Source organism: Manis pentadactyla, chromosome 10 (assembly GCF_030020395.1).
Source record: "Manis pentadactyla isolate mManPen7 chromosome 10, mManPen7.hap1, whole genome shotgun sequence".
Taxonomy (NCBI): Eukaryota; Metazoa; Chordata; class Mammalia; order Pholidota; family Manidae; genus Manis; species Manis pentadactyla.
In genome coordinates this window covers 4,178,354-4,194,516 of record NC_080028.1, presented here as the reverse complement: position 1 = coordinate 4,194,516, position 16,163 = coordinate 4,178,354, and the positions used below count along the sequence as shown (strand labels likewise).

The 16,163-nt window shown below is 36.5% G+C and overlaps 1 protein-coding gene across 1 annotated transcript in view; it reads right to left on the bottom strand.

Annotated features, from left to right (window-relative positions):
- The window catches only part of SMC1B (structural maintenance of chromosomes 1B), a 97,719-nt gene that overhangs the window by 78,865 nt on the left and 2,691 nt on the right, over window positions 1-16,163 (bottom strand). The window contains exons 2-5 of the mRNA XM_057486290.1: window positions 5,488-5,676; window positions 2,921-3,033; window positions 2,627-2,830; window positions 300-538 (exon numbers count right to left, since the gene is read on the bottom strand). Of these exons, the coding sequence (XP_057342273.1) occupies window positions 300-538; window positions 2,627-2,830; window positions 2,921-3,033; window positions 5,488-5,676 (745 nt within the window). The remainder of the gene's footprint in view (window positions 1-299; window positions 539-2,626; window positions 2,831-2,920; window positions 3,034-5,487; window positions 5,677-16,163) is intronic.

Sequence of the window (16,163 nt, the reverse complement as noted above, 5' to 3'; positions counted from 1 at the left end):
AAGGATATCACGTAAACACTAAGAGAATATAAAGTATGGACTTCAGTAAATAGTAATATATCAACAGTAGTGCATTAATCTGACAAATGTATCATATGCATATTGTAAGATGTTATTAGTAGGAGAAATTGAGTGTGGGAATATGGGAACTCTGTATTAGCTTTATAATTTTTCAATATATCTAAAAGTATTCCAAAGTAAAAAGTTTATTTTAAAAAATCAACTTTAAAAATGTTGCTTATATTTTTTTCTGTTAATCTGTGTAAAATCCAACTGCTAATAACTTTTTTAACACTCACTTTAATTCTTTTTCTGTTTGTTGCAGTTGCCTAGTTAGCATTCCATGTTCCTTTTTCTTGGCTTTAACTGTATTTTCATGATGAGAAAGAGACTCTTTTGTGACACTCAAATCCCTATTCACATGCTCTAACTCAGTGTTCAGAAAATTAATTTTCCTCTCATTATGATACAGTTGGAAAAGCTGTAATTGTATCTTGTTTATTTTCAGTTCTTCAAGGAGACTCTGGTAACGTTCTGCCTATAAAATAGTACAATTCAATAATAGTTAAAAGGGGGTATATTTACTTTATATGGCTTCTCATAAACTCAGCTATAATACCAACAAATTATCTCTAGTGAATTTTTATTCCTGTCGCTGAGAAATAGTATTCCTGTCAAAAGTAGCATTATTTGGAGAATGTTTCTGGATATACTTTTAGGATAAACAAGTAAACTGGTACGTAACTTTATGTTCATGTACTCAGCGGCATGGTGACAAGAACACTGAAATAGCACCCGTTACCTTGGATCCTTGTCCCATTTCTGCCTTGACCTCAGAGTCTGACAAGTTCATTAACATTTCTGATATCAGTTTCCTCATTGATAAGATGAAGGAAATTAAATGACTTGTAAAATCCTCACAACTTTAAATTCAATGATCCCAGGTGGAATTCCTACTATAAGGATGTAATTTTTCCACTAATAGAACTAATAAAACTGTTAAAGTTCTAAGTATGTGAAATGGGAGAATTTCCTTAGTACTTATACTAGTAAGAAGTGAATAAAACAATGGGCTACTGTGAGAGGAAAGCTCCTAATCAATGAAGTATTCCAAATAATACGTAAACAGCCATCTGCCAGGATGTTGTAAAAATTAGGAAGTTGGACTATTCTGTTTTCAAAATGTTTAAGTTCTGCAATTCTGTATTTCTATAAGCTGTTTCAGGATATTGTGAATACTATGGTCTGACTTTCACTGATACCACCCCTTTCCACTGAAAAAAACAAGGTTATATACATGATTATAAAAATATGAAGATACATAGAAACATCACTAATGAGGAACATATCCACTTTTCTTCAAACATTTATTGATTGCCTAAGAGCAGTGCCAGCCCCTCTTCTATATGATGGGTATACAGTGGAGAACAAGACAGAAATAGCCCTTGCTCTGGTAAGCTTATAATCTAGCTATTCTAACGGAGGAGAGGGAAGAAGAGGAGTCAGAGAGTAAGCAAGCAAACAAACAATAAACAAGATGATCTCACACAGCAGCAATACATGCTGCCAATGGAACCAGATAGGATGATACAAAAGTACCAGGGAGTAGGGTGCTAATGTAGACTCGGGGCATGGAGAGCAAATGCCTGCCTCAGAGAGAACTGAATGAAACTTGAATGAGAGAGTATCAGCCATGCAAAACTCAGGCATACAGCTATGTAGGCAGAGGACTAGCAAAACCTCCAGGCTGGAAGGGAGAGAGTCATGTTCAATAAATAATAAAGCATCAGTGTGGTGGTAGAGTAGAGGGAGTTAAGGCTTGAGAGGTGAATAGGGGCCAGATCAGTAGGCTGGATAAGGAGACTTGATTCTGGAGCAGTGGGAAGCAATGAAAGGGTTTTATGCAAGAGAAAGACAGTCTGATTTGCATTTCACAAAGATCACTGTAAATGCAAATGATTACCAAGCACATACAAAGCACTACACTAGGCATTGTGAAGGCACCAAGAAATACTATGGGACACAATTTGCAAAGTGTGTGTGTGGCATCCTAAGATGTCCCCAATACCCCTTTAGGTCAAAACTATTTTCATAACACTAAGATTTTACCTTTTTCATTGTATTGACATCTGCTCTGATGGTGCAAATGCCAATGTGAGGTAAGCTGCTAGGTCTTAACACAAATAAAATTTAATACAGAGGCAGGTATGAATATTCATCTATTAAGCCAGATATTAAGGAGATTATAAAAATATAAAACAGTGCTACCTTTCTAATTATTTAGTTTTAGAAAATGTAGTTATTTTTTATAAGAATGTTACTTATATTAACATGTAATGGGTTTATTATTAGTCTGAAAGCCTCTATCATATAAGATATAAACCCATCAAGCTTATTTCTAGTTCAGAAAATCAGACAATTTTGTAGTTCAGTTTTCCTGCTTATTTGGGGAAACAAAAAAACAAACAATGGAAAATAGATTAAAAATTTTACCTTTAATAAGTATTGGGCTTTATTTGTCTTAATTAACAACAGAATCTTTTAGTAACCCCAAGCCAGCACCTAGCAATTCTCACAGACCTTTTGTATCCAGCACTTCATGGGTTACAGTTTCATGACACCTTACCTCTTCTTTCTCTAATTTTGCATGTTTGCGCTCTGCGGCTAAATTTTTTTTCTTATTAAAATTAAACTGTGCATCGTCTTCGGCTTTCTGTAACTTTCTTTTCTTTTCCTCATATTCTCCTATAAGTTCTCCAGAAGTGCTGATTTCCTCAAAAAACTGGGTTCTTTCTTTGGGTTTTTTCATTGAAATCGACTCTACAGTTCCCTTTTAAAGACAGTAAAGCACACCAATGTACTAAAATATAGTGATGTATTTTCAAACTCATGAATCAAATAAGTTACCGTAGCTTCTTACCTGGAAAACCAGACAGTTCCGTGCTCTGACTATTATGCCTATCTTTTCTAACTCAGCTGTGTAAGCAGAACGACTCACAGGATTATCCTCAAAACGATATTCTGAGCATCCAGCTATAATAAAAGAATAAATGCTATTATAGGAGGTAAAAAGTCCAGACATATATCAACTTCAAAGTGTAATAATATTTTTTTTCTTGTGGAAATGGCCAGTTATGCAATTATATACATGTTAATAAACCCATCTAATCAGTCAACAGATATTGTCTACTATATGCCAAGGAGCATTCTACAGCAGTGAACAAAACAGACAAAAGTCAGATCTCAAGGAGCTTATATTCAATGATGAAGACAGACAAAAATGACATACATAAATAAAATAAATATCATGTGAGCACTGGGAAAGGGCTAGAAAATTTCTGTGTATGGGGAATTGCAATTTTAAATATGTCTGAATGTCTATGTCCCCTCTAAACTCCTATGTTGAAATCCTAATCTCCAAAGGTGATAGTATTAGCAGGTGGAGCCCTCATGAATGGTATTAGTACTCTTATAAAAGAGATCCCACAGAGCTCCCCAGTCCTTCACCGTGTGAGAATACAGTGAAAGTCTGCCACCTGGAAGAAAACCATCACCTGACCATGCTGGCACCCTGATCTTGGACTTCAGTTTCCAGAACTGTGAGAAATAAATTTTTATTGCTTATAAGCTACCCAATCTGTGGTGTTTTGTTATAGCAACCCAAACAGGCTAAGGCAGATTGGTTAGGAACCGAAACAAAGCGGGAAGCATCACACTTCCTGACTTGACAATGTATTACAAAGCTACAGCAATCAAAACAGATGGTACTGGCATAAAGACAGACGTATAGACCAACGAACAGAACAGAGAGTCCAGAAAGAAATCAATATATCTACAGTCAGTTGATCTTCTACAAGGGTACCAAGAATACAAAATGGGGAAAAGATAGTTTCTTCAATAAACAGTGTTGGGAAAACTGGATATTCACATACAGAAAATGAAATTGGACCCTTACCTCATGCCATCTACAAAAATTAACTTAAAATGGATTAAAGACTTAAATATACGATCTGAAACTAAAACTACCAGAAGGAAACACAAGGAAAAAGTATCTTGACATTGCTCTGGGCAATGATTTTTTGGATATGATACCAAAAACACAAGTAACAAAAGCAAAAATAGAGAAGTGGGACTGCAGCAAACTAAAAATCTTCTGCACAGCAAAGAAAACAATCACCAGAGTGTAAATGGCTACCTATGGAATGAGAGAAAATGTTTTCAAACCACATAACTGAAAAGGGGTTAATATCCAAAATATATAAGGAATTCTTACAACTCAATATCAAAAAATCAAATAATCCAATTTAAAAATGGGTAAAGGACCTGTATTTCTCAAAAGATGCTCACATAAATGACCAATAGGTATATGAAAAGATGCTCAATATCAGGACTCATCAAGGAAATGCAAATCAAAACCACAATATGTCACATCACACCTACTAGAATCAAAAAGAAAAAAGGCAAGTGTTGGTGAGAATGTGAAGAGGGAACCCTTGTACACTGTCGGTGGGAATCATAAATTGGTACATAATTATAGAAAACAGTATGAAGGTCCTTCAAAAAATTAAAAATAGAACTACCTTATGATCCAGCAATCTCATTTTGGAGTATATATTCAAAGAAAATGAAGTCAGTATCTCAAAAAAATATCTGTACACCCATGTTCATTATAGCATTATGTACAGCTAAGATATGAAACAACTTAAATGTCTCTTGATGGATGAGTTGATAAAGAAAACAAGGGACTATTATTACTCATCCTTAAGGAAAGAAGGAAATCCTGCCATTTGCAACATTTTGGATTAACTTGGAGGACCTTATGCTAAGTGCCATACACAGAAAAACAAATACAGCATAATCTCACTTATATGTGGAACTTAAAATAGTTAAAACTCAGAGAAGCAGAGAGCAGAATGGTGGTAGCCAGGGGAAGGGTTAATGGTGAGATGCTGATCAAGGGATACAAAGTGTCAATTATGTAGATTGATAAGTTCTGGAGATCCAGTATATAGGAATGTGACTACAGTTAATGATAATGTAGTGTATACTTAAATCTGCTAAGAGGGTAAATCTTAAGTGTTCTCACCATACACACACAAAAGAAAATGGTAACCATGTGAGGTGATATATGCTAGTTAGCTTGTGAAAATTATTTCACAATGTATATCAAGTTGTATACCTTAAATATATGCAATTTTTATTTGTCAATTATACCTCAATAAAGATGTGAAAAATTAATTTATGAAAGTTTATTAAAAAATAAATAAAGTAGGCTAGGGAATCCTTACTGAGATGGAGACTGAAAGAGCCCCAGTGGAGAACCAAACAGGTTCTACCAATTCTGAGATTTGCTATCCAAAAGAAAAAAGGACCCTCTCGTTAGTATGCCAGTGGAATAATAAAACACCCTTTTAAGAAAGAACAGATAATCAGACTTAACCCTTGAAAAATCAAATGACTCATAAGCAAACATCTACTAAAAGATACCTCGAACAATCCTTTCAAATGTTTTCTCTTCTCCGCTTTCTTCCACATATACAATTTTTACACTTGCAGAAGAAGAAACAGGTTTTCCAATATGTGCTCCATGAATAAGTTCCTGAATATTTTTTACTCTTAAATTGGCTATTTTCTCTCCCATTGCAAAACTAAGTGCATCCATTACATTCGATTTTCCTGGGAAAGAAAAGAGAGAAAGTTATTCATTCTTAATAAAAAGCTTGCCCAGAGCCAAAGAAGCCACCAATGGAAGTGAAATACAGACAGTACACATTCTCATTAGTACATCTTGTCTACACTCAAAATGCATGTGACTGAACAATTTTACGTAGATCACTGATTTTTTCTATGCAGCTATGATAGAATATTAAATGGTCTAAATTTAAGGATTGAAATATGTGGACTTAAACCCTGGCTCTCTCCATTATTATACCACAGCAAACCATTTAACTTCTCTGAATTTCAGTTATTCCCATTTTATAAACAGTAACTATCAAATATTTTTTAAAACTAGGTAATTATATCCAGGATATTCCTAAGGGCTAGACTAAGGCTACTAGAATATTTGTTATTGGTATCAGTTGGTGGTGCAGAAAAGTTATATAGCAGGCCTGAGCCTCCTATCCTTTGAAAGACCTGCTTACAAGGTTGGCTGGCATCTAGAGATTTGGATTTGGATTTGGGGAGGGTTTCCACCACTTTCAGATAAGAATGTCTCCCTGCGCCTAAACTGTTTGTGCAAATGATACGATTTATGCTGAACACCTGCTTTCGTTCTAGGAGTCTGGAATTTTGGTATATGTTAGGCAGACTGTGCCCATGTGACCATTCCCCATTAAAAACCTGGGCACCGAGTCTTTAATGAGGTTCTTAGGGAGACAACACTTCATATGTGCTGTCACAACTTGTTGCCTGTCCTCCGTGACTCCACCAGGGAAGGATTCGCAGAGCCTTGAACCAGGTTTCCTCAGTTTGCCCCATGAGCCTTTTCCCTGCTGAGTTTGCTTTGTTTCCTTCCACTGTGATAAACAATAGTCCTGAGTGTAACTATATGCTGAGTCCTCCTAACAAATCACCAAAACTGGGGGTAGTCTTGGGGACTTGTGACTCAAATGGCAAACTGTTACCTAAGCATGAGTCCATAGTTTGTTCTAAGACAATTTCAGAGGTGCAGTGTCATTTTAGCTACTAGGTTTTCTATTTACTTTTTCTTCTTTTACACATTCCTTCTCCTATATCCATGAACAATTTAAATTTCCAGTGCCAGAAGGGGGGAAAGTAACACAAAGAAAATACTGGTAGCCACTGGAAATATGGCTGAATTTTAGAAGTATGTGACCTTTCAAAAAGAACTAGAAGTGGTAAAAATGCTGTAAATTTATTTAGATAAGTCTCAGTTAACTAATAAGTATGGAAATGAGGCTTTTTTGGGTCGACTGATAACCTACAGATTGAAAGCTATTGTATAAGACAGTGCATATACAGGGCAAAATGAACATTCTTTGAATTGAATTATTAAGTCTAAAAGTAACAGAACTAAGCACAAACTGCTTTTGGTCAATCCTTATTTGAAATCTGCCAAAAATAAACATTTCCCTACCCAAATTCATTTATTTCATTAATGTCTATTGAACACATATTATGTGACAGGTCTTAAGGATTCAGCAAAAGAACAAGACCAATAAGTATTATGTTCTATTAAAAGAGTCACACAGTAAACAAAAAAGACAATCACATACATAAGTACCATGATGATATAAAATAGGTGATGAAACAGAGGGTGACTGGGAAAGGCAAATTCAGATAGGATGGTCAGGAAATATTTATTAAGAGCCTATCTACCAATTAGTGTTAGTCTACAACCGTCTGTTGAAAAAAATAAATGAAAAAACGAACCAAGTAAGTAATGGTCAGATCAGGGACTAACTCAAAACCAACATCAGGAAAATAATGAATCTTGGAGGAGTTATCTTTTAGGCTATCATTACTTGATAAAGATGGACCAAATAATCAAAGGTATAAAAATTATGCTCTCAACACAGAGAATACAAGTAATGATTCTATAGCATCTTACTATGCTGATGGACAGTGATTGCAATGGGGGGGACTTGATAATATGGGTGAATGTTGAAACCACAATGTTGCTCATGTGAAACCTTCATAAGACTGTGTATCAACAATACCTTAAATTAAGGTAAAAATTATTATCACTCTCCTATCTCAAAACCTCAATATTCTCCACTTATTTGTCCTCTTGCCCAGCCAGCTGCTAAGATCTTTTTGATTCCAGCTCTGTGTATCTCTTCATTCTGCTCCTTCTTATCCATCTCTTCACTTGGTCAAATCCTCCTTCCTTCAGTGCCTCCTAGCTGTGCTCAACCTTCCTTTCCTTGCCTCCTCAAATTCATTCACTCATTCTGCAAACATTAACTGAACACCTATTAATCAGCCACTCTCCTAGGTACTGAGGCTAAAAAGACAAAAAATAGGTAGGATTCTCCCCAAGGTGCTTACAGTGGGGAATATGACCAATTTTTATTGAAATCCATTTTGTGCCAAAGATCCCATGTGTTATTTTATTTAGTTTTTGCAACAATTCTATGAGGTAGATATTTAATTTGCATTTCATAATGAAGCAGAGGCTCAAGGGCAAACAAATGATATGTTTTGGAGTTAAGATGTCTGATTCCAAAATCTATATTCTTCCCACTAAAAGCAGGAAATTGTAACCTATAAGTTCTAAGATAAAGTTAATACAAAGAACTATACTATAGAAGCACTTAAGAGAAACACTAATTACTAGAGGCTGGAGGCTCTGCATAAGCTTTGCAGGAGATGATTCTGAGCTAAGTTTTAAAGGATAATTACAAGTTTGGGGAGGGGGTTGCCAAAGCTAAACACACCATTCCAGGAAAGGAGAATAGCTTGGTCATAAGTACAAAGGAATAAGAGGTCATGGCACCATTCCAGTAAGAAGTGGCAAGTCATTTTATGTAGATGAGCAGAGCTTACAAGGTTGTGAATGGTAAGAGAGAATTTGACTTCATACTGAAGTGAGGCCACTAAAGGATTTTAAGAATATCAGTGACTTTTTTAGATATTTTACAGAGATTCCTCAAAAAACCATCAGAAAATATGCAGAGGATATAAAAAAATCAATTCAGAGAAAAAGAAATACAAAAAGTCTTTAATTATATGAAAAGACATTTGAACTCAGTCATATTAAGAGAAATGTAAATTAAAACTGTATTGACTACAATTTCTAACTTACTAGCTTGGCAAAAATCCAAAACTTTGAGAACACATTATTTTGATGAAGCAGGAGGGAAACAGGCCGTCTCACACATTGCTGTTGGAAGTATGAAATGACATGACCATAGTGGAGGGGAAATTTGGCAATAGCTAATTATGAATCCATTTGTCTTTGAGCCAGCAATTCTACTTCTACAAATATATCTTCCTCATACATGTGTACAACCGCACAATGGAAAATACACAACTATACAATTCATTATAGGTTGTTTCTAAGAGAAAAAGATTGGAAACCCAAATGTCCAAAAATTAAAGGACTATTTGAGACAACTATGTCACAGCCACACAGTGGAGAATTATAGCAGAAAAAGAACAGAGGACATAAATGAAAATAAAATGAAAAAAGTGCCTCACGGCATAGCCAGTAAAAAACTAAAAACAAAGCTTTATATAAAGAAAAAGTGAGGGGATGGGAAAAAAATACACATTTGCTTGAATGTGCAAAAATAAACACTGAAGGATAATCAACAAACTAATGGTCATCTATAAAAGGTTAAAAGCAGAACACAAAAACTGAGTTGGATATGTTGTTTGCCTCTCCTGACCCATTCGTCCTTTACCAACAGGCTCTCTCTCCGCTTTCTACCTTGTATCAAAAGGCTTTCATGCCTTTGGCTTTTAGTTCCATTCAGTGAATGGGGATCCAGTGGCAGAAAAGAATGAAGTCAGGGTATTTACTCCCTACTCCCTTCCCCATGAAGTGGCTTCTGACTGCTGTGTCCTTCAACAGAAGGTCACTGCTCTTTCAAAGTTCCTTCCCCTCTGGGCGCAGGGGTAGTGATAGCTCCCCTGCTGTAGGCCCTGTGATTCCCCTACAGTCCTCCCACACCTTTGTAATTAGTCCCTTTTGTAAATAAACATTCCTCAGATTGTCCTAAATTGAGAGCACCACCTGTTCGCTGTTTGTACCCTGACACAGAAGCAACGGTAGAAGGAAGATTTCTTTGTGTGTATGTTCTTGAGTTCTGACCTTTGAAATATGTACATGCATTATCCACTTTTTAAAAAACGAAGTTTAAAAATCCCATAAATGAAAACAAACAGAAACAAACTGAATATTAAATGCTGACACAGCTATATTGAGAAATGACTTATTTCAAGGGACTTCAGATCACAGAATTCTGTCTGTACATTCTTAGTTGGAAGCATTCTAAGGATCTGTGCATAAAATGAGAGTTCCTGTGGCCAGGATTCTCACCTGGCCGTGGTTGACTAGCTCACTGCACACCTATGGGCAATACATGGCTATTGACTCTATAAAAAGAGCTCCGCCCAGTGCTCTGGGTGCAACATGGTGGCAAGGCTGCAAGGCTGCTATGGCTGCAGGAGAGCAGAGCAGAGGCTGGAGTGGTGGCAGCGCCAAGGACAGAGACCCAGAGGACGGCTGTGTGGGATGGCTGTGAGCCAGAGAGGACCAGAGGATGGCTGTGTGGACAGACAGGCCCAGAGGACGGCTGTGTGGACAGACAGGCCCAGAGGACAGCTGTGCAGACAGAGGTGCCCAGAGGCAAGGGGAGAGACTGGCTTGCTGCATGCAGACTTGCTCTGGGTGAACTGGATTTTAGTGACTGACCTGCCACCTGGAAATAAAGTTGGGTATATGCCTTTCACCCCAAGAACATTTTGCTGTTAATTTCTTTGGTCACATTGAATCCATAGTGAACTTGCCTGGGGCTGAAACCCATTGGCAAGACAGGACCTAAAGAAGTACAAAGGATATTTAAATTTCCTTTAGTAGCTTTATTATTTATAATGTTATTGATACTGGTATTTTAAGAGTTTTCTTTATATTGTAGGCTAGAGCAAATGAGAATTTATATTAGTGATATTAGGAATGAAGATTTTTAGAGTAAGAAAAAAATACTTACAATGACAAAAATCAAGAATAGTGAAAACACATGTTAAACCTGAACAGAAAATACCAATATGAATTCAATTTTTAAAAATTACTGTCACATGAAAAGATGCCCAACAATCATTTTGTTAGGCAGAAAGACACAAATGAGTGCAATGAAAAGGAGAAAGGGCCCCCCAAAGATGACTCAGGGAGTTGATCAGATAGAATGAGAAAGCCAGAAATGACTCAGAGTTAATCAGATGAAGCCACTGGGTCCAAGAGTGACTCAAGAAATGTCCACGGTCTCCCCAGATTAAGAAACAATCAGAAGCACAAGCACAGTACAGCCCCTGTCCTTATTTCACCAATCAGAACAAGCCTAGAGAGCTGATAGCTGTCAATCAAGGACCTCCAGGCCCTGCCAAAACCACATAAAAGAAGCCTCAGCACTGAACAACAACCCTAGAACAGATGGACCTAAAAGACATCTACAGAACTCTACACCCAAAAGCAGCAGGATATACATTCTTCTCAAGTACACATGGAACATTTTCCAGAATAGACCACATACTAGGCCACAAAAAGAGCTTCAGTAAATTCAAAAAGATTGAAATTCTACCAGCCAACCTCTCAGACCACAAAGGTATAAAAGTAGAAATAAATTCTACAAAGAAAACAAAAAGGCTCACAAACACATGGACGCTTAACAACATGCTCCTAAATAATCAATGGATCAACGACCAAATTAAAATAGAGATCAAGCAATATATGGAGACAAATGACAACAACAGCACAAAGCCCCAACTTCTGTGGGATGCAGCGAAGGCAGTTCTAAGGGGAAAGTATATAGCAATCCAGGCCTATTTAAAGAAGGAAGAACAATCCCAAATGAATAGTCTAATGTCACAATTATTGAAACTGGAAAAAGAAGAACAAATGAGGCCCAAAATCAATAGAAGGAGGGACATAATAAAGATCAGAGAAGAAATAAATACAATTAAGAAGAATAAAACAATAGAAAAAAAAAATCAATAAAACCAAGAGCTGGTTCTTTGAGAAAATAAACAAAATAGATAAACCCCTAGCCAGACTTATTAAGAGAAAAAGAGAATCTACACACATAAACAGAATCAGAAATGAAAAAGGAAAAATCACGACAGACCCCACAGAAATACAAAGAATTATTAGAGAATACTATGAAAATATATATGCTAACAAGCTGGAAAACCTAGAAGAAATGGACAACTTCCTAGAAAAATACAACCTTCCAAGGCTGACCAAGGAAGAAACAGAAAATCTAAACAGACCAATTACCAGCAATGAAATTGAATCAGTAATCAAAAAATTACCCAAGAACAAAACCCCCAGTACAGATGGATCCACTGCTGAATTTTACCAAGCATTTAGTGAACACCTAATACCCATCCTCCTTAAATACAATAAAGAAGAATAAAACAATAGAAGAGGAGGGAATACTTCCAAACTCATTCTGTGAAGCCAGCATCACTGTAATACCAAAACCAGGCAAAGACAGCACAAAAAGAGAAAATTACAGACCAATATCCCTGATGAACATCGATGCAAAAATACTCAACAAAATATTAGCAAACCCAATTCTAAAATACATCAAGAGGATCATACACCATGATCAAGTGGGATTCATCCCAGGGATGCAAGGATGGTACAACATTCGAAAATCCATCAACATCATCCACCACATCAACAAAAAGGACAAAAACCACATGATCATCTCCATAGATGCTGAAAAAGCATTTGACAAAATTCAACATCCATTCATGATAAAAACTCTCAGCAAAATGGGTATAGAGGGCAAGTACCTCAATATAATAAAGGCCATATATGACAAACCCACAGCCAACATCATACTTAACAGCAAGAAGCTGAGAGCTTTTCCTCTAAGATCGGGAACAAGACAGGGATGCCCACTCTCCCCATTGTTATTTAACATAGCACTGGAGGTCCTAGCCATGGCAATCAGACAAAACAAAGAAATACAAGGCATCCAGATTGGTAAAGAAGAAGTTACACTGTCATTATTTGCAGATGACATGATATTGTACATAAAAAACCCTAAAGACTCCACTCCAAAACTACTAGAACAAATATCTGAATTCAGCAAAGTTGCAGGATACAAAATAATATGCAGAAATCTGTGGCATTCCTATCCACTAACGATGAACTAGCAGAAAGAGAAATCAGGAAAACAATTCCATTCACAATTGCATCAAAAAGAATAAAATACCTAGGAATAAACCTAACCAAGGAAGTGAAAGACCTACACCTTGAAAACTATAAGACACTCTTAAGAGAAATTAAAGAGGACACTAACAAATGGAAACTCATTCCATGCTCTTGGCTAGGAAGTCTGAGCATCAAAAAGAATAATTTTGGGGAATTGAAACATACTTATCAATGAAAATCCAGGAGTCCATAATGATAACAAAAAAAAAGACAAAAATCCATTTCCACCATTTGTGCTATTAAAACTCTTTTCTTTGAAGTACCAATTAAAAGAGGCAAGCATTTGTCCTGCTTTTCCAGTGTGAACTGTATTTTATGCTAATCAAATAATCCCTGTAATGAAAGAAAACTTGTTTATGAGAATACCATCCAATAAATGTAGAAAGTGTGACAAAATTAGGAAAACCTAGTTTTGCAAACCTCTGAAATATTGATTCAGGCAAAATTATTTATTGGCATTTCATTAAACGGTTGACAGAGAATATCTGCATAATGCCAAAGAAACACTAGTAATACTAGAACACTAGACTAGTTAGAAGGGGAGAAACGAAGTGTACAATGGAGTGATCACTGTCACCACCCTAATCCACTAGACTCACTAATCGTAAAATAATTATGTCATGTGATGTACACAATTTGAACTACACATCACTTGTGATGCAGTTTAGCCAAAAATGTTTAACTTGAACCCATCAGCTTTTTAGATGTTGAATTTTCTCAAATACCTTTTCCTTGTCTATCAAGACATAAAATGGATCTTTCTTGCAGGAACACATGAGGATTACTGTCATAGCAGTGTGGTACATGGACTAAAGTAGGGTAACACCAAAGGTTGAGAAGTTAGCTAAAACATTATTACCTTAATCCAAGAAGAAATGATGAGAGTCTGAAATAAAGTGATAGTGGGAAGAGAACAGGACAGGTTTGTTAAGAAGGCAGAACTGGCATGACTGGTAGTGTACAGGCTGTGACAGGAGAATGTATCAAGGGTGAAGGAGAACCCATTAAGGTGGCAGCCATATGAAACTGGGAGAAAAGCATTTTAAGTCCAAGTAACAGCAAACGCTAAGACCCTGAAAATGGAAATGAGTTTGGCCTGTGTAAGGGAGGCAAAAAAGGCAATTCTAACCAAAAATAGTAAATGTGGGGGAAAATAAATATACAGGGAGCAGATCATAAAGGGCTTTGTGGATTATGGGAAGAAATATGGATTTTATTCCAGGTGCAGGGGGAAACCATTGGAGAGTTTTAAGCTGGGCAGTATTTTGATTTATAGATTCATTACCTTTTTAATGCTCACTCTGGCTGCTGCTGTGCGAATGGACTGCAGAAAGACAAGAAAGGAAGCAGAGCAACCTGTTAGGATGTTTTAGCAATAGCCTAAAAAATGAGAATTCTAGCAGCCTTGACTATATATTATAGCAGCAAAGAGTGGCAGGAAACAATTAGACTCAGGATGAATTTCAGAGGTAGAGTCATTAGGATTTACAGACGACTGGATAAGGGAAGTAGGGTATAGAAGGTAAGAGAACTGCAGTAAAGAATTGCTCTGGCTTTCTAGTCTGAATGAATGAGAAAACGGTGCTTCTTCATGAGCGAGTAAGACCTAGGAAGGAACAATTTGGAGGTGAGGAGAGAAAATTAACTACTCTTTCTGATTGCACTATTTTGGATGTCTGCTAGAAAAAGAGCAAACTAAACAATGGATTTTATAGGTTAGAAATAAAATTTTGAAAGTCAGTAGCATAAGGATGGTATTGAAGCTATGAACTAGAGATCACCAGGGGAAAGAACACAGGGAAGAGACAGGACATATTCCTGGGGGATACTCCAGTGCTTAAGAGATCTGGGGGAGAAGCAGGAGAAATCTTGGCTGGTACAGAGAAAAGAAAGTCCAGAGAGCAAAGGGCTTAAAGGAGGGAGAGGTGAAATGTGATCTACCTTTTCACCTCGGCAGCAATGCTTTTCATTTGCCAACTTCTTTAAAAACACTCCCAGCATTTCCTATTCCCCTCTCACTTCTGTTTTTCTCCTTAAAACTTAACACTTGAATATTCTATATATTTTTCGTATTTAGTTTGTTGTCTATCTCTCTGCACTTGAATGTAAGTTCTACATGGGCAGGGATTTTTTAATCTGTTTTGTTCACTGATGGGAACAATGCATTGGCACATAGTAGGCACTTAATTACTTCTAAATGAATGAAATACTGCTAAAATATTAAACAGGGTGAGGGCAGGGAATTGACCATGGACTTTTTACAAGACACAAGTCAAAAGTGACCCAGACAAGTGTCACTTCAGTGCAAGTTTGGGCTGAAAACTGAGTTAAGAGGATTAAGAAGAGAATGGAACTATAGACAACTGCTTTAAAAATATCTCACCAGGCTGATAAGTGAAATGGGGACATAGCCTGAGGAGAGTGAGTTTTGAGGGATTTTTTCCCAAGCATTTTATTATGAAAATTTCAAACATACAAGAAAGTTTAAGGAATTTCATAGTAAGCATCCATATATTTGCAACTAAATTCTACAATTAACATTGTACTGGACTTGCTTTTCACATATCTATCCTCAATATCCTAAGAATGTTAATAAAGCATGTATGTGTTTATGCCAAGGAAAATTATCCAGTAAGGGTGAAAGATACAATTCAAAAAAGAAAGATGATATTTAAAATCATCTTTAAAAAGCAATGACTTGAGGAGTGGACAGAAAAGCACAAGGAGAGAGGATGGCCTCGGACTCAGGCACACTTGTGGTATTTCCCTGCTAATTATACTTCCAAGTCTAACATTTTTTCCATAAAGTTAAATACAAACTTCACTCTGGCAAGGACTTATACAATAGTATTCTAACGTCATATGCTGCTGCTTCCCTACATGTGCACCACATTCTTGTCAGTTTGGACTATTAGCTGTCCCACAAATAGATTTCTACAAATCTCTGGAAAAATACTCTGTGCTCTTTGAGTCTAGCTCAAATGCCAACTCCACTAGAAAACCTTCCCCAATCTTTATCTTTTCCTATCCATACCTCCCCAAATCAGATGTGACATTTCCCTTGTTTAAATTTTCATGAAGTGTTATTTAGCCTTCTCTTTAAATTAGTGAGTCATTTTCTTATATTCTCTATACCTTGGGAGTAGGAGCTGTCTTATTTGTTGCAACTATTTGCTGAATCTGAGTGCAAAACATGAAGTTAAGATTAAAAACGAAATTTTTCCACAACCCACAAAAAACCTAAAGTCAGATT